Below are 23073 nucleotides of genomic sequence, written 5' to 3'. Positions count from 1 at the left end.
CATTAATAAAGTAGAGTAAAAAGTAGATTTTTCGTTAATAAAGTAGAATGTCTCCCGTCAATAAAGTAAAGAGTATTTATTGACAAATATATGCTATTTAGTGACTTTATTGTCTTAAAATCTACTTTATGTTCATTGGCATTAGACCTGTCCACGGGTCCGGATACCTGTCTGACCCATCTAGGTCTATGTCCTTAGGGCCGGACTTGGATAATGAAATCTGATCTTAGGTCTTGTTCGGTCCTGGACCGCTAAAACTTATCTATTTTTTTGGCATGCTTGGATTGATAAAAATAGCAGGGGTCAGCTCAGCCCGTGATAAAAAATAACACGGGTCCGTCTATTTCTTAGAGTAGATACCTTATACTTTAATGACCGTGCATGCTTTATCCTGTTATATAGTCAACATGTCATGTCAATAAAAGTCAACACTCTAGTGTGATACATCAAGAAAACCAACAATGCAATGCGTCATATCATTAAAATCAACATATCATGTGAGCTGAAGTTAATATTCTATTGTGCCATATCAACAGAGTAAGCAAGTTAATCTGACTTGTTGTTAAAGTCAATATGTCACATTATTAAAGACTAACACAATTAGTCAAATTCATTCACTTTGCTAATTATGTAAAGCACGTGTGCTTTTCCGCAAACAAATAAAACTACATTCGGTTATATACAATCCACAAATTCATCTTGGCATATAAATATTAAAAAATATAATTTAATAATTAAAATTAATGACATAAAGGTATTATTTAAATTAAATTTTATTATTTTATTTTTACATTTATTTTAAATAATCTTTTTATAGATAAATATAATAATACAATTAAAACTAATAATTTATATATTATACTATATTTTTTTATCAATAAAAAATGAGGAAATGGCATCCATTTTCATCGTTACTATTTTCTATTATATATAAATATCCAGAGAATTAAAGAGATTTTAGGAGAGAATTTATCGATTAATCTAAATTCTATAGAACTTTTAGATATAATACGAATAAAATAATCTTTTTATAGATAAATATAATAATATAATTAAAATTAAAATATTATATATACTCGTCCTAGAGGCGGAAGGACAACGGGGAACTGAACTGGCCAATCCGGCTGGCTAATGATGCACTCATCCACTAATAGTAAGCGACGCTACGAGGGGAGTCATCCATGCGATATTGTGACTGAGCTATCTTTCACCTCGCATTCAGGGACGTTTTTTTTTTCATTTAGAACGGCTGATAATGCAGCCAAGAAAGAAGCAGCTGCCAAACTGGAAGCTGAGAAGGCTCAGGCATGATTTTAATTCCGGATTAAATAATCCTTGGGCTCTAAAATAATCTTTTATTTCCTTCTTAAGAAAAAGGTTATGGTATCGAAAGATCGATCTTAACTTATATAAGTAACAAATAGCACGGCCTTCCACTAAAATGGGTTGGAATGCCTGCTGTTTCGTCGGGCGATGGCTTATTTATAACACCCCCATTACTAGATCAAACAAATAAAGCTCCATTAAATGAATCAACTTCTCCCTACCGAACAAGGATCAATGGTTCGGGGAAAAGCCTATCGATCTCCGAGCACAGCGTACTTGGTAAACTTGCGGCCAGGAGGCCAGGATATAATATATCCTACTCGCTGCCAACCAGACCACGCTGGTACTCGTAAGTCAGCTGGCTACTAGGCAACTACCCCTCCGGTTACCCTCGCCCTATGGTTACTCGTCACTGCTCCTTCGGAGCCTCGCTCTACTAGTGGTTAGTATGAATAGGAAGATGAAAACGAATGCTCTTCGAATTGGTACCTAAACCCTAGCTAGTTCCTGCCGCGAGGTTTGAACTTCGCGTGGTGGGAAGGCCTTCGCGATTCGCATCTTCCCGTCCAGCAAAGAAAGTGGAGGGGAGCGGACAGCAAGCTGGATTTCAAAATTTAAAGAAACTTAGTTTCGTCAAAAAAAAGTTTGTATATTCAAAGCGTAGTTCGAAAACTCGCGTTAGCTCGTTTTGGACCACCTTCCACTTTTGAACCAGTTCTCGACCCAGGGGCTCAAGTCCCACTCACAGACGGGGTTTCACAAAGCAAATTCTTCATAACATAACTCGTTAGAGCATGGAATGCTGCACTGGAGGAATATGACCCTAGTGCACAGAGTTTGACGATCCATTCCGCTTATGTAGGAGGTCCCTGTGGAAGAGGCGATCGGACGGGTCTTTCCTTGGCATGAAGGCTATAAGCATCAATCTTGCCTACTTACCCAATTCCTTTACTAAGTGTAGTGTAGTAAGTAAACCTAAACATTAGGTTTAGTACGTTTACATCGCCGTCCGTATCTTGCTGGCGCGGAAGCTACCGCAACTAGAAAGAAGTGACACCTCAACTTTATTATTACTGCTTTATATTATATATAGATCGATAAAACCACATAATTATTTTAATTTAGATGATAATTTTCAATTTTATTTTCCCAATAAACAGAATAAAAATAGAATCTTTCTTTTACCACAAATTAAAACCCAATCCCAATATGACATAAAAGCAACATCTTCACACATAGTAGCATAAGACCTAACACCACTAAATAATATTCTACTTGGTATGAAAGAAACAAGCACAAAAACTAAATTCCAAAGATTTCTAAATTAGGAAATATGTGATGTTTGCTTTTGTGGACATATTTTAATTTCTAAGGATGTTTACTACTTAGGTCTCCTCATATCTTTTTCATCATATATATACCAAATCTATATGTATATAGTTTAGGTAAAATGTCAAATGCCCAAATTGAAAAAAATTAAAGCTTTATACATCTTTTTTCTCATCTTATTACCCTTCCCTTAGCGGAAAAATGTAGGGCTCATTCGTTGTTTATCGTTTGCTGTTGCTGATTGTTAAAAGAAAGCCGTTTACCTAAAAGTATAAACTGATGTAATAGAGTGTTCTCTAGGCTTGAATCAGGTACTGCTTTAATTGAGCCGAACTTTAGCCTGCTCATGATCGTCTCGTCAGAAAATGGACGGGTCTGAGTTCAAGCTCAACATCTTGTTCGTGAGTTTGTTCACGAGCTTTGCTCGCGAGTAGCTCACTAATTCTATTCCTGAACTTCATTAGTGAACAACTCATTAATTATGTTCATTTGAATTTTTTTAATACAAAACTACGTAGTTTTGAAACATATAAAACTAAAGTTTACACAAAAACTACGTTATTTTATATTTCCCTTTTATAGAAATACTAAAAATAATTGATTCAACCTTGTTCACGAATGTATTCATGAACATTATAATCGATCGTGTTCATGAACATGTTCATGAACCTATAACCGAGCATGCTCTCAAGCTTCCAAGCTGAGTTTTACTGTGTTCAAGCTTGACTCGTTTATAAATCGATTCGAATACGATCGAGCTTTTATTGAGTCGAACACCGAACCGCTCGGATCATTTACAACCATAAATGTACAACATGAACTCATCTTACCATGCGTTGAAATTCCTTTAAACAAATGGAGTTACTAAGATTTAAACCTTCGACCACTTAATCTAAGGGGCTCGTTTAATAAATTAATACCATACTAATGAATTAATTTACCGAAAAGTTTAAAGTTATAAGTTAAGCTCTAAAATAACTTTTATTATTATCTTTATTAATTGATTTTCCTTATCAAATAACTATCAATATTTGTTTCTAGCAAAAACAGTCATATTTATCTACTATTTAAAGTAAAACAAAGATGAACTTAAAAAAAACAACTAAATGAGCATTTAATTGTTAGAATGCGTAAGCTCTTGACACAAAAGCATTTAATATTTTTCCATGATGGATAATTTTGTTTACCATATATTACACATGGCGTTAAATAATTTGTCCACATACAAGTTCAGGGCGGGTACAAGGAGGGGTCCGGGGGCCCCGGGTTCCTCCGGTCGCCGAAACTACTATATATAACCTGGAGTAGTTCCGGCCCCGTCTCCACAATGCTAAATTAGTGATTTGATTAAACTTTGATTGGATATTTAATGAATTGAACATTTGATCTAAAACTTTGATTAGACATTTCTTAAATCTAAATTTCTAAATTTTGTTGGCATATTAGGCCCTCTCTAAATCCCATTTTTTTAGAGTAATTAATTTATTAGTCCCTATATTTTGACAAAACATACTGTTTAGTCCCTGTATTTTCATAAACACATGGTAAGGTCCCTAACCTTTTTCTCAATGAACTGTTTAGTCCTTCCTTCTGTTTGTTAGATTTTTTTTACCGTTTATGACTTCAGAAATGACTAAATTACATTTTACTATTTACCTTCAAACTTTAGAAGAGGAAATCCAATTTAAAAGAAGAAGCTATTTGTATGGAGAACAAGAAAAAGAAAAGACCCAATGCTTACGAATTTGAACAATTAAGAAGAAAATAAAAAAGAAGAACACTGAAAGTTGATTTCAGATGCATTAGAGTTTAAAGGAAAGGAAAAAAAGAACGCAAATCCAAATTGACTAACAAAATCTTCATGAGAGTCTAACGACAGGGACTAAACAGTTCACCAAGAAAAACGTTAGGGACTAAACAGTTCATCGTGAAAAAGGTTAGGGACTTTATCATGTGTTTTTGAAAATACAGGGACTAAACAGTGTGTTTTGTCAAAATATAGGGACTAATAAATTAATTACCTTTTTTTTTATTAGACACAATTTTGTTTACATGTTAAGAATTTTAACACAATCTAGCTTAATTTTGAAATTTTTTACATTGGTACTTAAAAATTGGTTCTTGACCACTCAGATTATAACGCAAATATATACGGAAAAAAATTGAACAAGTTTGATTTAATAATTTTTTTTTACACATGCACGTGTAAAATCGGCTCCCCAATCGACCAATCCTATATTAGCCACTGTACACATTATAACAATCCGATCTGAATTGAATAACATTGGAATAGAAGGCTTGAAGAATGGACGGTACTAGCTAAGAGATAGCAATGAGACGTTGGGAACAGAAAGAAATTAACGAGATATTAGTAAGATGCATTTCATATAACTATAAACGCGTGGCCAAAGAATGAAATTAAAATCAAAATGGCAAATTTTACATGATACTGAATCAGTATGTGCAAAAAGAGCCAATCTAAATACATGTACCAAGACTATTTCCAAAAAGGCTCTTAATATACATTCTAAAAATAATATAAACAATTGATTTTTTATTATCATTTAAGACGTTATGATACATGTCATCTCCAAAAATACTCCTCAAACTCACTCCTTATTTATCTTTTATTATTAAATTTATTATATGTTGTTATATTTACCAACAGTGAGAGGATAAAGACTCCACAATTATAAATTATTAACAAAAACATAAAGAAAGTGATAAGTTCTCAATAATAGAGAGAAAATAGAGACTATGGCCCGTTTGGTTCACCTGTTTTTGTTTATTGTTGTTGTTGCTAATAGATAGTAGATGTTAGTCGATTTTTGTGCTAAAAGCAGCTGTTTCGAAATTTTACAAAAAACTTTTTTTATCTATTTTTTAGAATTAAAAGGCAAAAAGTAGTTTCGAAAAATAGATACAAACAGACATTTAGTGATTTTAGGAGAAACTTTTAAAATGAATTTTATCCTCAAAATTTAACTTAAAAGCCTAACAAAAAATCCTCGTGAGTCAAAATTAAAACAACAAAGTGACAAATTATGCTAAATAAACATGCTAAAATTTATGTTAACTCGTTACAAAAAGTTTAGATAACGGTAATCACACTTTCAAGCATTAGTTAAACTACTAATCTTAATCTTAATGATGATTTACATTGAAATTTACAATAATATACTAAATAGGGTTAACTTTTAACTAAGTGGGATTTCGCACCCCGAACATGTTATCACAGTTGGTCTACACTCACGAGTTAGCAGAAAACTCCATTTAACTTCCATATAGAGTTTTAATTTTTTCCGAGTAAATGGACCCAAAAAATTTCATTTAAACACCCTTATTCACTGAATTCTGAATCCGTCACTGGTCACTGAATTCTGAATCCGTTACTAGAGTGCTATCACGCCAATAGAGAATCAACAAAGGAATCTAATCTTCCATAATTATCAAGAAGCTGATCATATTCATCAAAGATCTCATCCAAAGTCATAATATCATCATCATCATCTTCATTTGAAGGTATGAAAGTTTGACATGATGATGAAGACACAAACCCACAAAAAACACCATTTTCATCTTCATTCCAAGCTTCATAATCATAAATTGATCTTGATGTGTTTTTTGCTGCTGAAGATACTGCACAAACCCTAACTGCTTTTGGAAGATGAACCTTTCCTGATCCGTTTGCACTTTCTTCATCTTGAGTGGTCGGAATCTTTTTTCCGGTGGTCAATTTTCTTGGTTGATCATCTGTTTTTTCGGTGGTTTTTTTCAATCTTTTGCTGAGATGGGAGTTCCAGTAGTTCTTGATTTCATTGTCGGTTCGGCCAGGTAACCGTCCGGCAATGAGAGACCACCGGTTTCCAAGAAGGGAATGAAGGCGGATTATAAGATCGTCCTCGTCGGGGGTGATGTTCCCTCTCTTTATCCCTGGCCGGAGATAGTTCATCCATCTTAGTCTGCAACTTTTGCCACATCTAAGTAGCCCTTAACAACAACCAAATTCTTTACGAATTAGAAGCGTGTTAAAACGGATTACCATGTTATAATCATACTATATATTTCACATTTCATATATATATATATATATATTCAGTAAAAATTATAATTGTGTCAAACGGACATCGTCTCTTTAAATCGTCTTATCATTACTTCTACCTTCCCAGGTGAGAAGTCTACCTCTGGGAACTGATCTTACCCTACCCGGCTTTAGACCCTTAATTCAGTGCCTATTCGATAAGGTTTTATGTAATTCCCCATATATGTATCCCCAATAATATAATTTTTTATATATAGTAAGATAGATCTGTATTGTACACGATTCAAGTCCACATGACATTCACCTGCAGGCGTCTTAAAGATAACAACAAAAATAATTCTTGAGCCTTATCTTTCACCCTTAAACCGTGGTGGAGGATTCAAATATTGACAACTTAATTTGTCAATAGAATTTCAAGATATAGTAAGATGAATACACGTAAAATTACACAATTTTAAACCTTAAGAGTAAAATTGAAAATTGTTCCAGACCGCAAACATTAAAAATATTTTTTGCACATTATTTCCAGAGAATAATAAGCAATACAGTATCAATATAACCTCAAAATTTTTTTGGGGAGTGCTAATTTAGTTCCACCGTGGTACAATTAAATGTGTCACTAACAGAAACTGACGCATCAGATGCTTTGCAGCGTGCTCATCTTTTATGCTGTGTGATGCCGCGTGAATTAGAGCCTGATACCTAGATATAGAGGGTTAACGGTATAATAATTTGATGTGTTAATTTTTTGTTTAGTGCGGTTTTAATTACGACATTTGATAAACGTTGGTCTAACTTACCAGCTTTTTTAGGGAGAGATCTCCAATGGCCGTCGCCATTTGAGCGAATATAATTAGTAAGAAGTCTATCTTCTCTAGCAGTCCATGGACCTCTATGTAACCCAACCTTAGAGCAGCATGGAGCTCTTCCCATTTTTCACTTTTCTAATTTTCTCTCTAAATATTCCTCTTTTGATTTTTTTTTTTTTTTTCTCGAAGATAAGAAGGAGAAAAGAAGAAATGGAAGAAGAAAATCAGAGCATATGACCAGACTTTGCATAGTTCTATGCCTTTTATACCCACCAAGATTAGCATCCAAGTAGGATGTTTTTGCTTTTCATAACTTTGTATTTATTTCCAAAAAGAATGTCCACATTTATAGTTATTTTGGGTAAATTACACCCACTACCGCTTTACCCATTTTAACATTATGGTTACTCAACTTCAATTCTTAATGGCATGGTCACTGAATTTTGCACTTTTTAACACTTGTGGTCACTCAACGCCTCAAAACGACTGTTGACGGCCTCAAAATAAAAAATTCGAACAGTTAATGATATTCTAAGGAACTTTAATTCTTGAAAATTTTCATTTTGATGTCATTTAAGTGTTGTTTGGTTAGGAGAGAGTGTGGATTTTTAGAGAGAGAAAGCTCCAAAAAAGGTGATTTTGTAAAATAAAAAAAGGTGGTTTTATGGTAAATATCGTTCTGAACAACTTTAATTCTTGAATATTTTCATTTTGAGGTCGTTAACGGTCATTTTGAGGAGTTAGTTAAAGTTGAGTGACCATCGATGTTAAAAATTGTAAAGTTCAGTGACCATACCGTTACGAATTGAAGTTCAATATCCACAATGTTAAAATGTGTAAACTTCAGTGGCCATTGGTGTAATTTACCCATAGTTATTTATAACATGTTTAGTATTTGTTGTAGGGGGAAATTACAACTTTACTAATTTTCATGATATGACCATTGAACTTCAAAGTGTAATGTAAAAGCCATTGAATTTTACATTTTGTTATACTTGTGGCGACTCAATGTCTCAAAATGACTGTTGACAGTCTCAAAATAACAAATTTCAAGAATTAATGATATTTTAAGTAACTTTCATTCTTGAAAATTTTCGTTTAGAAGTCATTTAGATGTTGTTTGGTTATGAGAGAAAATTAATTTTTAGAGAGAGAAATCTCAAAAAAAAAATGATGATTGTAGAAAATAAAAAAAATGTGGTTTCATGGTAAATGTCATTCTGAACCACTTTAATTATTGAATATTTTCATTTTGAGATCATTAACGGTCATTTTAAGGCGTTGAGTGGCAATGAGTATAACAAAACGTAAAGTTCATTGGTTTTTACGTTATATTTTGAAATTCAGTAACCATATGGTGAAAATTAGTAAATTTTAGTGGCCATGGTGTAATTCCAATGGAAAGCCTCTTGCTGAAATGATTGGATCATTAATTGGTAATTTATTTAGTTTATGTTGCAGTTGCATATAATATAACAGTTAACGGTCCACATGTTTGTTACGCATACGGGTTAATCCTTTTGAATTCCAACAATCTTCTTATGGACACCTCGCCTCAAGGTAAACGCCATTCTCTGGTTACTGATGAGGGCATCATACGAAGTAACCCAGCTTAGACTGAATTTGGGCTCACACAATGTGTGGGCTACATAACACACTGTGTGAGCAGGTTAGAAGGGGAGGGCTCGAGCAAGGAAGTTCCACACGTTGTGTGGAAGCCACATGATGCTCTCTAGTTCTACATTGGTAAATCCACACGGCGTGTCAATTACGTCACACACCGTGTGGGTTAAAAGGATGGTAACCCATGTCAATTCATAGAAGATTCCCCCATACGTCGAGTGGAGCCTAAAGCTTGTGCGAACTGGCCAAAGACCCGACAACACGATGGATCAAATAGACCACATGCCTTGTGGCTCCATTTAACGGCCAAGGAAGACAAGCCTGCCACATTTCTATCTTCCCTTATTTATCGTTTTTCCATTCATAAATTAATGTCTTGCCATTTGTGTTTAATTACTATTCTGCCATATTGTTTGCAAAGCCCTTCTTGCCCCTATTACTAGTTGGGATGGTAAAGTAGAGGGGAGGGCTCATTGGTCTTATTTTGCTAAGGTGGGATAAGTATTTAAGCCCATATTTTTTTTTTGTAAGAACAACTTAATTTTTATGAAATCAAACACATTTTCCTCTTTAGAAGCAAGGTTTATCAACCTTTGAGATTATTTCCTACTAGTTTTAGCTAGTGAAGAGATTATTCTTTGTTGGTTTAAGATCAAAACTAACATTATCGCCACGAGCCCGTATCAGTTCATATCAGAGCTAATCGCTTCCTAACCCATGACTTCTTTCAACAATGGTTTAACTGAGGTTACCACAAGAAGATATGAAGGCACAAGAAAAATATATAGAGGATTTTAAAACCGAGCTAAGTGAGACCCGAAGGGAGAAACACTAACTATTTATGGAAGTAATAAGAGCATCCATGGATAGGTGTTAACTAGACGTGCGAAATATGATGCAACAACCCGCCCGAGGTCATCAACGGAGAAATGAAGAGATTTCGATGCCCCAACCATAAAGACAACCTACACCACCACCTTCACCTCCACCAAGGAGGAACCGCCACCACCAAACTCGCATCAAATGGCCTAAGGGCTCACGAGATAAGAAGACCAAACTTTGTTGTTGTGTATAATGAAGATATTGATAGTGATGAATATGATGTTGTTAGAAATATTGGAAATGTTGGGTTTGTTGATGATAGAAATGTTGATATTGTTGGGAGAAATCCATGTATTGATGTTGATCATGATAGTGGAGGTTATGCCAATTTTTTTGATAAAGCTGATGCTTTCAAGTTAAAATTTTATTTGCCTTCATTTAGGGGTGAATTAGATATTGAACGATTCTTGGATTGGCTATATAAGTGGAACGGTTCTTTGAGTATGCCAGTATTTCGGATGAATGGAAGGTTCGATTAGTAGCTCACCGTTTGAAAGGGGGTGCTTTGATATGGTCGACCAATTGAGAGAGGAAAAGAGAAGAGGGTGAAGGGAGCCGATTCAGTCTTGGCTTTAGATGAAGGCGATGCTTTAGGAGCAGTTTTTACCACCAGATTATGAACTATACATTTATAGTTCATACTAGGGATGTTCACAAGGAACTAAGAGCATCCACGAATACACTTTAGAATTCTTGCAACTTTCGGCAATGGCTAACCTATTGAAAATTGAAAGTAAAAAAAGACTTCAAGGTACATAGAAGGCATGCGATATAGTATCCAAGATAAAAAAAAAGGACACAAATGGTGATTCGGGTGCAAGAAGCATGGAATTTAACCCTTAAGGTAGAATCCCAATTAGGTGTGAGGAGCCGAGATAGATATTGTTGTTCTAGGGGAGATAATTCATTTATGGGAAGAGATGTGACGAAATCGGTAGACAAAGGGAAGCAAGTGGCGAGTTCTAGTGGGCTGAAAGCTCTAATTATGAGGAAGGCACCGGTAAGGGATGTGAGACCTTTTAGGGGAGCACTATTGCCTCCCAGGGGAAACAACCTTTATGCCAAACCAGCACCGTTTAAGTGTTTCTGATATAATGAGCTGAGTAATCTCTTTAATGAATGCCCCAAGCGGAGAAGTTCTAATATGGTTGAGCGTTATGAAGATGACTATAGGGATGATGATGTGTTTTGTGAGCCGATAGATGAAGAGGATGATGGAGAATATGATGATGGTCATACCGTGCATGTTGTGAGATGATTGTTGGTTTCTAACCGGGTTGAAGAGGATCAACGACATCAATTGTTCGAAACCCATTGCTTGGTGCAAGGGGAGAGGTGCAATATGATTATTGATAGCAGGAGTCAAGAGAACATATTAAACAATACTGCCATCTAGAAGTTTAGATTAGCTGTGGAGGCCAATCCAAGCCCTTATAGCATGGGGTGGATTAGGAGTGTGGGCAAGTTGAGAGTAGATGAAAGGTATTAAGTTCCGATTGCTATTGAGGATGTTGTTGACATGGATGCATGCCATTTACTCTTAGGGCGACCTTGGAAATTTGATAGAGATACTACTCATACCAGAAGGAGAAATAGTTATCGGTTCATGAAGGATGGGGTAAAGTATGTGCTAACCCTTATGATTAGGGAACCGAACTTGAAGAAGAAGGCGACATTGATTGTGTGCCCTACTCACAAGTCATTTATCCAAATCTGAATCAACTCAGCAAATCCGAATCCGAGCCACAGATGAGTGGAAGATGACCTTCAAGACTAGGGATGGATTGTATGAGTGCATAGTGATGCCATTTGGGATGACAAATGCTCCAAGCACCTTTATGATGTTGATGAACCAAGTACTTGGTCTGGTGATCAGGAAGTTTATGGTAGTATATTTTGATGATATCCTCATCCATAGCCAAACCTTAGAAGAACATGTTGAGCATTTGAGGATTGTACTAGACTTGTTGAGAAAGCACCAAGTGTATGCCAATTCCAAGAAATGTGATTTTATTATGGAGAGCTTAATCTTCCTCGGGTATATGGTAAGTGGAGATAAAATTTGGGTTGATGAAGAGAAGGTGCGAGCCATCCAATATTGGCCGACACTTCGGAATGTTAGAGATATCCAATGCTTCCATGGGTTAACAACCTTTTACCGAAGGTTCATCCAGAACTTCAGCTCCATAGTAGTGTTTGAAGAAGGGAAGCGGGTTCAAGTGTGAGGAAGAGCAAGAGAGCAATTTTATATTGATCAAGAAAAAGTTGAGTACGGCTCCTGTACTAGCTTTTCCCAACTTTGAGAAGCACTTTGAAGTGGAGTGCGATGTGAATGGGTGGATAAAAAAAATAAGGACTCCACATAAGGTTGCTCAGTTAAACAAGTAGGCAAAATGAAGCAACATGGCCTGAAGATGGATCCACGAAGAACTCCACATAAGGTTGCTCAGTTAAACAAGGAAGACCACGATTACGACCCAAGTATAACAGTCTCAACTTTGTAGAACTAGCAAACCAACATGATCATCTTCATCTTTAGATTCAGAACAATTTGAATCACCATTAAAACCAAGCAGATTGTCATCTCTGATTGGCAATCCAAATGATCTTTCAATAAAGAAATCAATGCAAACGTTTTTGCAGATCCTTGAATACAATCTACTTTTCCTTATAATGTATTAACATTAATCAAGAGAGAGAAGAACAAAGTGAAGAGAGAAAATATGGTTTAAATATAATTTTATCTTTTCAAAGTAAAAAATTCAAAAAAAAAAAATTCCCGAAAACACCCCTTACATTTTAACAGCGTTAAGAGGTTTGTCGCGAATTTGCTAACGACAGAAATTACAAAGTTATTTTTAGGATAAAAAACCACAGATACCAATTGCGAAAACGTGAAACCACAATGTTTTTTTAAAATTAATTTTCCATCACCATCAACATTTATTTCTCAAATGTAACAAAAAAAAAAACACTTATATTTATTAACTATTTAAAGTAAAACAAAGATGAACTTAAAAAACAACAACTAAAGGAGCATTTAATTGATAGAGCAATGATGCAATGCTAACCTCTTGACACAACTTATCACTTTGTTCACGCATTTTTCAATTTTGGTATATTTGGTTTATTACTTTTAATCATAAATTTTTTCCCTTGATTGGATAATTTTGTTTTCTATATATTACACATGTCATTACATAACTTGTCCACGTACACATTATAACGACCTGGTCTGAATTTCATATTGGAAATAGAAATAAATTTATGAGATATTAGTAAAATGCGTTTCCAATATCTATAAACACGTGCCCAATTCAGACAGGAGGAGCTTCTTTGGTTTCAAAAGTCTAGGAAGTCCTGGATAAGAGATGGGGATCGTAATACCAGGTATTTCCATCTTTCTACCATTATTAGAAGGCGGAGGAATAGAATTGATGCCATTAAGGACTCTAATGGTGATTGGGTGTATGAAGATGAGGAGATTCGGAGATTGGCCCTGTAATTCTATAAGGATCTGTTTAAAGAGGAGCCTGTTTATCTGGAGAGGGCTCACTCTGTTGCTACCTTTCCTATGATTGGAGAGGATAGCATTCAGGATGCCTTTCACCCTATCTCCATGAAGGAAATAGACCAAGCCATTTTTAGTATTGGGGCTACTAAAGCTCCTGGGATTGATGGTCTGCCTGCTGGTTTTTACCATAAGCACTGGGAGGTTGTGAAGGAAGGTATCTATAATTTTATCATAGGTGTTTTTAATGGTTCTCAGGATATAGAGCTGGTGAATAGAACCCTTCTGGTTCTGATTCCTAAAATTAAGAAGCCTTCTTCCTTTTTGCATATGAGACCTATCAGTCTTTGTAATGTTCTTTATAAGACTGTTACAAAGATTGTGGCTAATAGAATTCGTTGCATTCTTCCTGAGATCATCTGCCAGAATCAGGAAAGTTTTGTGCCTGGTAGACAAATGATGGATAATGTGGTGATTGCCCAAGAGATGATCCATACGATGAAGATCAAGAAGGGGAAGAAAGGCATTGTGGCTCTTAAGTTGGATTTGGAGAAAGCTTATGATCGCATCAACTGGAGTTTCCTGATAGAGAGTCTGGAAAGAGCAAGGATCCCTGACAGTTGGAGAAGGTTAATTAAGGTTTGTATCTCTTCTCCTGTTTTTCAAGTTATGATTAATGGTGATATGTCGGAGGAATTCTCTCCGGGCCGGGGTATCCGTCAGGGTGACCCAATGAGTCCCTTCCTTTTCATTATTGCTATGGAGAGGTTGTCTCATCTGATTCAAGATGCTATTGATAATGGGAATTTCCACCCAGTGGCTATCAATAGTTTCTGCCCCCAGGTTACTCACTTATTCTTTGCAGGTGATGTCCTAATCTTCCTGGAAGGTAATGAGGAGCAGTTGAGTGTTGTTATGGACATTCTTGATTGTTTCTGTTCGGCCTCTGGGCAGAAGCTTAATGTCCAGAAGTCTAGGATGATGTGCTCTAAAAATATGAACCAGAGAGTCTGTAAAAGGTTAAAGGATCTGTCGGGTATTCCTCTGACTGGCTCCCTAGGGAAGTATCTGGGTATTCCCCTCCACAGTGAGAGAGTGTCTAAGGTGTCTTTTAAAGATACTTTGGATAAAGCTAATATGAAGTGTGCCACGTGGAAAGCCAAGACTCTCTCTCTCGCTGGCCGCCTTACATTAATTCAATCTGTTAATTGTGCGACTCCCAATCATATTATGCAGGCTTGTCATCTTCCGGATCCTGTGCTTAAAGATCTTGATAAAATTAACCGTAGGTTCCTGTGGGGGGAAGATGAGGAGGGGAGAAAGATCCATCTTGTGCCTTGGAGTGAGGTTTGTCAGCCTAAAGATTCAGGAGGTCTGGGCATTAGGAAAGCTAAAGATAATAATAAAGTCTTATTAATGAAACTCCTGTGGCGAATGTGGCAGTGTCCTACAGCTCTTTGGGTCCAGCTCTTATGCGGGAAGTACCGGAAGGATAAGGTGTTGGGGGGGCCTAAGGAGAGAGTGGTTAATTGTTCCTTTCTTTGGAAAGGCATTAGTGCTGTGTTTGCTGAATTTTGTTCTGGGATTGGGTGGAATGTGGGTAATGGCAGGTCCATCAGTTTCTGGAAGGATATTTGGGTAGGTAAGAAGCCTTTATTGGAGGTTTGTACTTCATTGCCTCTGTTGGACGTTCAGGACTGGAGGATTGCTGATGTTGTGGATTCTGAGGGTGAGTGGATTTGGGATAAATTTGATTCATACCTCAGTCTGGAATCGCTCCTTTCTATTAGAGGGGTTCACATTAGTAATCAAATTGAGGATCAAGATAGTTACTGTTGGGCGCTGACAAACAATGGGGCCTATTCGTGTAAATCTGCTTTTCAGGCATTCTATCAGGGTTTGGATTCTTCTTCCCCAGGGGTGTGGAAGACGATTTGGGGCTTGAAAGTACCATACCGCATTAGGAGCTTCCTGTGGCTTGGGGCTAGGAATAGGTTGCTTACTAACTCGGATAGAAAAAGGAGGCACCTGGTGGATTCTGGAGCCTGTGGCAGATGCAGAGGGTTTGAGGAGACGCTGTGCCATGCTCTCAGGGATTGTGAGAAAAGTTTAGAGGTTTGGAGAAGAATTCTCCCTAAGGATGTGCTTCCTTCCTTTTTAGCCCATTCTGAAAATAATTGGTTTGTTGATGGTATTAATGAGATTCTTCTGCCTGGGAATCAAGGTGTTCTTCTTTTTGTGGCGGTGTGCCATTAGATTTGGAGGTGGCGGAACGAGGAGATCTTTGGAGGAGGAGTGGTTTCTATGCCAAATGTCCTTGATTTCTTTTCTAAGAAGATTAGTATCTGGGTTGAGAGTTTTGGTGAGGACCCCTTAGCTAGGGTGGTTCAGAGGAAGGAGGTCAATCTTTTAGGCTGGTGTAGGCCGAGTGAAGGTGTGGTTAAGCTCAACACTGATGGTTCTTGTCTGAGAGACGGGAGAATTGCTGCAGGAGGGGTCCTTAGAGACAATGGAGGCAGGTGGGTTTCTGGCTTCTCTCAGAATTTGGGTATTGGTTCTTCCTTTTCTGTAGAGCTTTGGGGGATTCTCTCTGGCCTGAAGCTGGCTAAGGATCTAGGGGTGAAGAAGCTTCTGGTTGAGTCAGATAACCAAGAAGCGGTTAAAATGATTTCTGAGGGCAAGTCTGTTTGCCGGAATAGCTTGAATATTATTAAAGGCATTAAAAGGATTGGGTCCTCCTTTGAGTCTATTAAGTTTGTTCATATTTATAGGGAGCAGAACCGCGTCGCGGACCGTCTTGCAATGGAATGGCACTCTGGTTTGTTGGGTCTTTCTACCTTTTCTTCTCCACCGGGCTTCATTTCTTCTTTGATCTTGGAGGATGTGGTGGGGGTCTGTTTTCCTAGGCTGATCCCGGGTTGAGTTGTTTTGTTTGTTTGTTTTTTTTTCTTTCATTTCCTACCAAAAAAAAAATAAACACGTGCCCAAAGAATGAAATTAAAATCAAAGCGGACAATTTTTACATGATATTAAATTAGTCTATTGCACGCGATGTGATGTGTTAAAATTAAAATATGGAAGCCGAAGTGACAAATTATGTAAGTAAAGACGCTAAAGTTTATATTAACTTCTTTTCCTCGTTACAAAAAGTTTAGGTAATAGTAGTTTTATCCATTTTCAACATTAGAGTGGTTACAATTAGCTACTAAATATGGTTAACTTTAAACTAAGCTGGATTTCGAACTCAAAACATGTTATTGAACACTCACTCGTCATCGGAAAATTCCATTGAACCTCCAAATTTTTTTTATTTAAATAATCTTCAATCAGTAAATTCTGAATCCTTCGCTATGAAATCAAGCCAAAAGAGAATCTAAACCTCCATAATTATCAGTCTTAAAAAGCTGATCATATTCATCAAATATCTCATCCAAACTCATAATATTATCATAATCATCATTTCCGGGTAAGGAAGTTTGACATGATGATGAAGACACAAATCCACAAAAAACACCATTTTCATCTTCATTCCAAGCTTCATATTCATAAATTGATGTTGATGTGTTTTTTGCTGCTGAAGATACTGAACAAACCCTAACTGCTTTCGGAATATGAATCTTTCCCGTCTTTATTTTACTCTCTGATCCGTTTGCACTTTCTTCATCTTGACTGGTCGGAATCTTTTTTCCGGTGATCACTTTTCTTGGCTGATCATCTGCTTTTTTGGTGGTTTTCTTCAATCTTTTTCTGAGATGGGAGTTCCAGTAGTTCTTGATTTCATTGTCCGTTCGGCCAGGTAATCTTCCGGCGATGAGAGACCACCGGTTTCCGAGAAGGGAATGAAGGCGAATTATAAGATCGTCCTCGTCGGGAGTTATGTTCCCTCTCTTTATCCCAGGCCGGAGATAGTTCATCCATCTTAGTCTGCAACTTTTGCCACATCTAAGTAGCCCTTAACAACACTCAAAATTTGGAAAATAAGAGTGTTAAAATGGATTATCATGTCATAATAGTATCAAGTTATTATATTTGACATATAAATATAATAAAAATGATAATTGTGTTAAGTGAATCAAGTCAAGTAGATTGTACTTTAAATGTAATATCATACATTACATTGGGGAACTTTTTTACAGTAATCTGGTAGCAATACTCCCGATCAATGAAAACCGTTTTGAATTCTACTACATGGATATGATTGTGGAAAGAAAAAATATATATCCTAAATTCATTGGTCGGAAGTATTACTCCAGAAGTACCCTCAAATTTTCCCATTACATTGATATTCTTAATAGACTGAATTGATAACTAATGCAAAAAATTATTTCCAGCGTCAAGAAGTGTTGTACGCGACTTGGATTGAGGTAATGAGGTTCTAATATCAGAGAGTACAAATTTTATAGTTGAACAAGTAAAATCATGTTCTTTTTAACTGAAATTAAGTAAACTGAACTGATGATACTGAACTGAACTTTAACTGAATGTCATTGAACTGAATTGAAATTAAGTGACAAAGAACATAGCCACCTAAAAACTTTATTTTTAATATGTTTTAATCTATATAACAATATTCCAACGCGCATGCAACATTCATTCCGCATGCATTTTACTTTCTTAAAACCGAATGATTAATTAATTACGTTATAAACAAGTTAAAGCGGCTATTGCGACATTTTAAGCGAAACACTTCAAGTCTTACTTACCAGCTTTTTTAGGGAGAGATCTCCAATGGCTGTCACCATTTTCAGTAATATAATTAGTAAGAAGTCTATCTTCTCTAGCAGTCCATGCACCTCTTTTCAACCCTACCTTTGAGCAGCATGGAGCTCTTCCCATTTTTTTTTTTTTTTTTGAAGGGCTATGCCCAAGACTTTGCCTAGTTCTATATGCCTTTTATACTCAATCCAACTGCATATATTTGTTCTTCATAAATATGGATTTATTTCCAAAAGATACCCATATATAGTTATTTAGAACATGTTGTGTATTGTTTAGCATGCTTTGGTTAGTTGTAATAATTTGGTTGATATTACAATTATTACTTGCAAATATAATTGGGTTAAAGTGCAAAAATACCTCTAATATTTTGCTCAAGGAGCAGTTTTACCTCTAATGTTGATAGCTAAGAGCAATTTTACCCGAACATTGATAATTTGAGTCAATTTCAGACACTATTGTAAAACACAGATATTTTTGTTCCTTATTCTACACCAATTGCATATCAATTCGTTCTAAAAAAGAATTTCATATTTTTTATAATCTAATAATAGAATTGGAGATTAATATTTATAAATTCGGAGAATTTTTTGAAAACTTTTGTCCAGTTCGTACAAAAGATAGTATATTTTTTAAATTTTTTCACATCCCAATATATGTTTGTGATTGTTAATGATAAAATGACACACGTGTGAAGTGTAGATGACAATATTCACGACCGAGAATACAGTTTGATGAATTATTTCTTAAATTGACCCGATTTATCAACGTCAGGGGTAAAATTGCTCTTAGCTTTCAACGTTAGGAGTAAAATTGCACCATTTTAGATGTTAGGGGTAAAATTGCTCCTGACCCAAAATGTTAGGGGTATTTTTGCACCATAACCCGATATAATTTGAACCTCCTAAATTGTTATAAACACATTACATGACCCTCTAACATGATATTAACGAACTTTTCGATGGTTAGTGTTAACATATTAATCTAAAAATGACATAAAATATCTAAACATAGTATCATATTTTCTTATATTTTTACAAGTTATCATTAATATATATATATATATATATATATATATATATATATTATATATATATATAACAAAATTATATGTAACCCAAAAACACGACACAAAATCGACACTAACCCGAATAGGTTAACACAATTGTGACACGAAAGTTTTTGGGTTAGATTTTGATTTGCTCTTTTTGACACGAACCCGAAATGACACGTAAAAATCAATAAATCATTCACCTTTAATTGAAATTCTATAAAAAAAAATTTAATCAATTTTTAATTTCAAAATTAATTTAATTTGATTTGAATTATCAATAAAAAAAATATATATATATATTAATTTGAAATATGCATAATATAAAATTATTTAAAAGTAAAATATATCAATTTATTTATTTATCTAAATTATACAAAAAGTTTCATATCCCGTACATTGCATGAGTTTTCGACTAGTTATATATAGATATTGTTGGAGATGATATATATTGGTCACTCTTAAATCACTAAGAGTTAATTATTTATATTATTTTTAAAGCATGCACTAATAGTATTAGAGGAGTTTTTATATTCATGATGATCCGCGAAGCCAAACCGGGCCGAATCATAAACACGGGCCCAACCTATACTTAGACCCATGGTTCAAGATCAAATGGGCTCCTAATAAAGGAAGCGGGTAAAGCGGATAACCACCCCGAAATCCTAACAGGGCATTAAACCTCCCACTCAAACAAACGAAACGACGTTGGTGGCCACGTAAGGGACGTGGCATAGAAAGAGTAACCGCCCTCGGCGGTTACCTAGAGATACTTATAAAAGAGACATGAAAGCAAATGGGGAGGTAGGTTGACATTTTTCCCCTCAATACTATTATCAATCTACTAGCCTTCCACATAAAACTGACTTGATCGTCGGAGAGTTTTCCCGGAGATCCTGTCTCCGGTTTTGTTTTGCAGGTAACTACGACGAGGACCATCGAATTAAATCCGACAAGTTATCATTGGTGCGGTGAGCGTGGACCTTTTTTACCAACATCTGGGTAAAGGTACACAAAGAACATGTCAGAACCATCACGAACGACCGGAGTTACAACCAGATCAACTAGTATGAACTCAAGAGGTCCACGGACTGTGAATTCGCAGCCTGCGAGTACACAGCCTGTGGTACCCAGCTCGTCGAATCCTTCGGGACAGTTGAGTCCATTATTGGAGGTCCAAGTGCAAACTGAGAGGGAGATGTCCAATAGCGATTTCGTACAGATGGCAGGACAAGTCTTGGCTTCGAATATGAGCCAAGCGGCTGGAGATCGAATGATTAGTTTGTTAACTGCAATCGCTGATCACAATACCGCCGTAGCGGCTGCTCCTCAAGAACCCGTTGTCATCTCGACACAATCACCGACTATTTCTGCCATATCTGCGCTTCCGCAGCCATCTCGAGTGACAAATCGGATGGGTCAGAGTAGTCGCATGAACCCACACAGCCATCCAGGCAACTACTCGCACCAAGATCCTATTATGACGATCCATCCGACCTGGCAAACATCCCAGCCGATGTCAGGAATGCAAGAAATTCTTCCGCTACAACAAATGGAGCCCTTTGTCCACAGACATTCAGAGTTGATGACGTCTGGAATGAATATGTCTGGGCGGGAGCACATTTGGAACTTTGATCCTATAACTGGACAGCGGTTAGACCCACAGTGAGAACAAATGTCGACACAGTATGGCGGGTGGATGTCACCCAGAATTCACCAGCAGCGGATGGAAGAAGTTCGGCGGGAACCCAATACTGAATTGGAAGATCAACTGCGAAGCATGATGGAGCGAATGGGGTACACACCTAGGGCGAGAGCAGTGGTGCAGAGTGATTCGCCTTTTGCCCCATCGTTGCGGGAGTTTATTCCAGATCACAGAATAAAAGCGTCGGCGATACCTAAATACTATGGGGATCCAAATTCTGACCCTGAGGCACATGTCAGAAACTATAGGGAGTTGATGGATGTTGCAGGAGCAAGCGAAAGCATAATTTGCCGATTGTTCTCGACCACTTTGGGCGGTGCAGCATCCGATTGGTTTCGGTCTCTACCTACTGAATCTATTCACAACTGGACTCAATACAGTCGTGATTTCTGTGCAAAGTTTGTGGGCTGTAAAGCAGCAGATGTGACGGATAGACAGCTGAAAGAGATCAAACAGAGAAATTACAATTCCCTAAGGGAATTTGTTGTAGCCTTCAATGATATTCTGGTGCGGCTACAGAACCCGGATATCGTGAGCATCCGCAACATAATGGCGGATGGAACCACAGATTGGAGCATGCGGGAGGAAATCATCCGCAACAAGCCACGCACAGTGGACGAACTCATGAAGATAGCAAAGGAGTTCATGGAAGTGGATGATGTCAACAGGGAACATAGAGCTCAAACCCGACGAGAAAGAGATGCCACTAGATCCGCTTCGGACAATCGGCGCCATCAAAATCAAACCCAGTCCAAGGGTAATTTTGTTTGGAAGGGTGATCGCTCCTTCCAGGGAGGAGGATATCAAACGCCATTGAATACGACTCGCCATGAGGTGTTACTTTGGATTGAAAAGAACCCCCTGAAGAAAGATGTGCAGTTTCCTGAGACGAAAGGTCGAACTAGTTTGGGGCGATATCCTAACAAATATTGCAGGTTCCACAGATTGAACGGCCATGACACGAACGATTGCTACGAACTGAAGAGGGAGATTGAAAAGCTGATTGAGAGAGGCAAACTGAGTCAATTCGTTAGAAAAGAAACGATGGATGAAAAGGTAACACTTCCGCGTGAGGTAGAAGTAAGACCAGAAAAGAAGCAGAAAAAAGGAGTGATTAACGTGATAGCAGGCGGGATCTATAAGCCTCCAACAAAAAGGGCTCGCCGTGAACAGCGAAAAAGCAACACGAGTAGGGAGGATGCCCTCAATTACTCATTTACGCGAATCACGGAGCCGCATGCAGATGCGTTGGTGATTACGGTGGCCATTGAAGGATGGGACGTTAAGCGGGTCCTTATCGATACAGGCAGTTCTTGCAATGTTATTACTCGAACTGCATTCAACAAATTAGGAATTAACGACGAGCGAGTAGAACATACGTTCATGGATGTAACTGGTTTTGGAGGTCAATCATCTCAAACAAGTGGACAGGTGGTGTTGGAGACAGAAATGGGCGATAAAAATCTAAAATGGCGAGGTGATCTGGAGTTCGCAATTGTTGATCTCCCATTGGCTTTTAATATAATCCTGGGGCGTCCGTTCCTATCGGAAACGGAGTCGCTCATTTCAATGAAGCATTTGACATTGCATTTGCCAACACACCAAGGGCGAGTCGTTGTTGAGGGAGATCAACTTATATCTCAACAAGCTTATACATTGTCACTTGAACCAAAGCCAGATGAAGAGGATAAAGTTGATGAGAAGTTGCCGGCTGAAGCGTTAGGAGAAACAGAACTATTCGCCATCTCAAATGACAAGAATGTACGGATAGCGGCAAGACTTCCAGAGGAAACGAAGAAAGCCATTACCGATGTGTTGATCCAGTGCGAGTCGGCATTCGCCGCTCCAAATGAAGTGCTGAAGGGGATAAGCCCAGAAATAGCGACACATCGTTTGAATGTGGACAAAAGTGCAACCCCAGTACGACAGAAAAAGAGAGGACATGCTCCAGAGAGGCAGAAGGCGATTGAAAAAGCAGTGGCGGATTTGCTAAAATCAGATGCAATTCGAGAAGTCACCTATCCGGAGTGGCTAGCCAATGTGGTGCTAGTCAAAAAGCCAAATGGAACGTACAGAATG

General features: G+C 37.1%; 2 protein-coding genes across 2 annotated transcripts; both read right to left on the bottom strand.

Moving 5' to 3' along the window:
- Positions 1-5793: 5793 nt before the first annotated feature.
- On the bottom strand, positions 5794-7708 carry LOC136215086 (transcription factor MYB12-like). Its single transcript, XM_066002914.1, has 2 exons — positions 7498-7708; positions 5794-6645 (listed from the first exon to the last, which is right to left on the bottom strand). The coding sequence occupies exons 1-2, from the start codon at positions 7628-7630 to the stop codon at positions 6059-6061; spliced, it is 720 nt and encodes a 239-aa protein (XP_065858986.1). The 5' UTR covers positions 7631-7708; the 3' UTR covers positions 5794-6058.
- A 9170-nt stretch (positions 7709-16878) lies between these two features.
- Positions 16879-18358, bottom strand: LOC136219431 (transcription factor MYB111-like). Its single transcript, XM_066006833.1, has 2 exons — positions 18226-18358; positions 16879-17474 (listed from the first exon to the last, which is right to left on the bottom strand). Exons 1-2 carry the CDS (start codon positions 18356-18358, stop codon positions 16879-16881), a joined length of 729 nt encoding a protein of 242 aa, XP_065862905.1.
- Between the last annotated feature and the right edge of the window lie 4715 nt (positions 18359-23073).

This window comes from Euphorbia lathyris, chromosome 1 (assembly GCF_963576675.1).
Source record: "Euphorbia lathyris chromosome 1, ddEupLath1.1, whole genome shotgun sequence".
NCBI lineage: Eukaryota > Viridiplantae > Streptophyta > Magnoliopsida > Malpighiales > Euphorbiaceae > Euphorbia > Euphorbia lathyris.
The sequence above is the reverse complement of the archived record's forward strand: the minus strand, read 5'-3'. Positions and strand labels throughout refer to the sequence as shown.

What these genes read in the sequence shown, in the direction of transcription:
- LOC136219431 (XM_066006833.1), bottom strand. Translation starts at nt 18,358, where the DNA reads ATGGGAAGAGCTCCATGCTGCTCAAAGGTAGGGTTGAAAAGAGGTGCA. An exon ending in ATCTCTCCCTAAAAAAGCTG is followed by an intron (nt 17,475 to 18,225) that starts GTAAGTAAGACT and finishes AGTGTTGTTAAG; the next exon opens with GGCTACTTAGATGTGGCAAA.
- LOC136215086 (XM_066002914.1), bottom strand. Translation starts at nt 7,630, where the DNA reads ATGGGAAGAGCTCCATGCTGCTCTAAGGTTGGGTTACATAGAGGTCCA. An exon ending in ATCTCTCCCTAAAAAAGCTG is followed by an intron (nt 6,646 to 7,497) that starts GTAAGTTAGACC and finishes GTTGTTGTTAAG; the next exon opens with GGCTACTTAGATGTGGCAAA.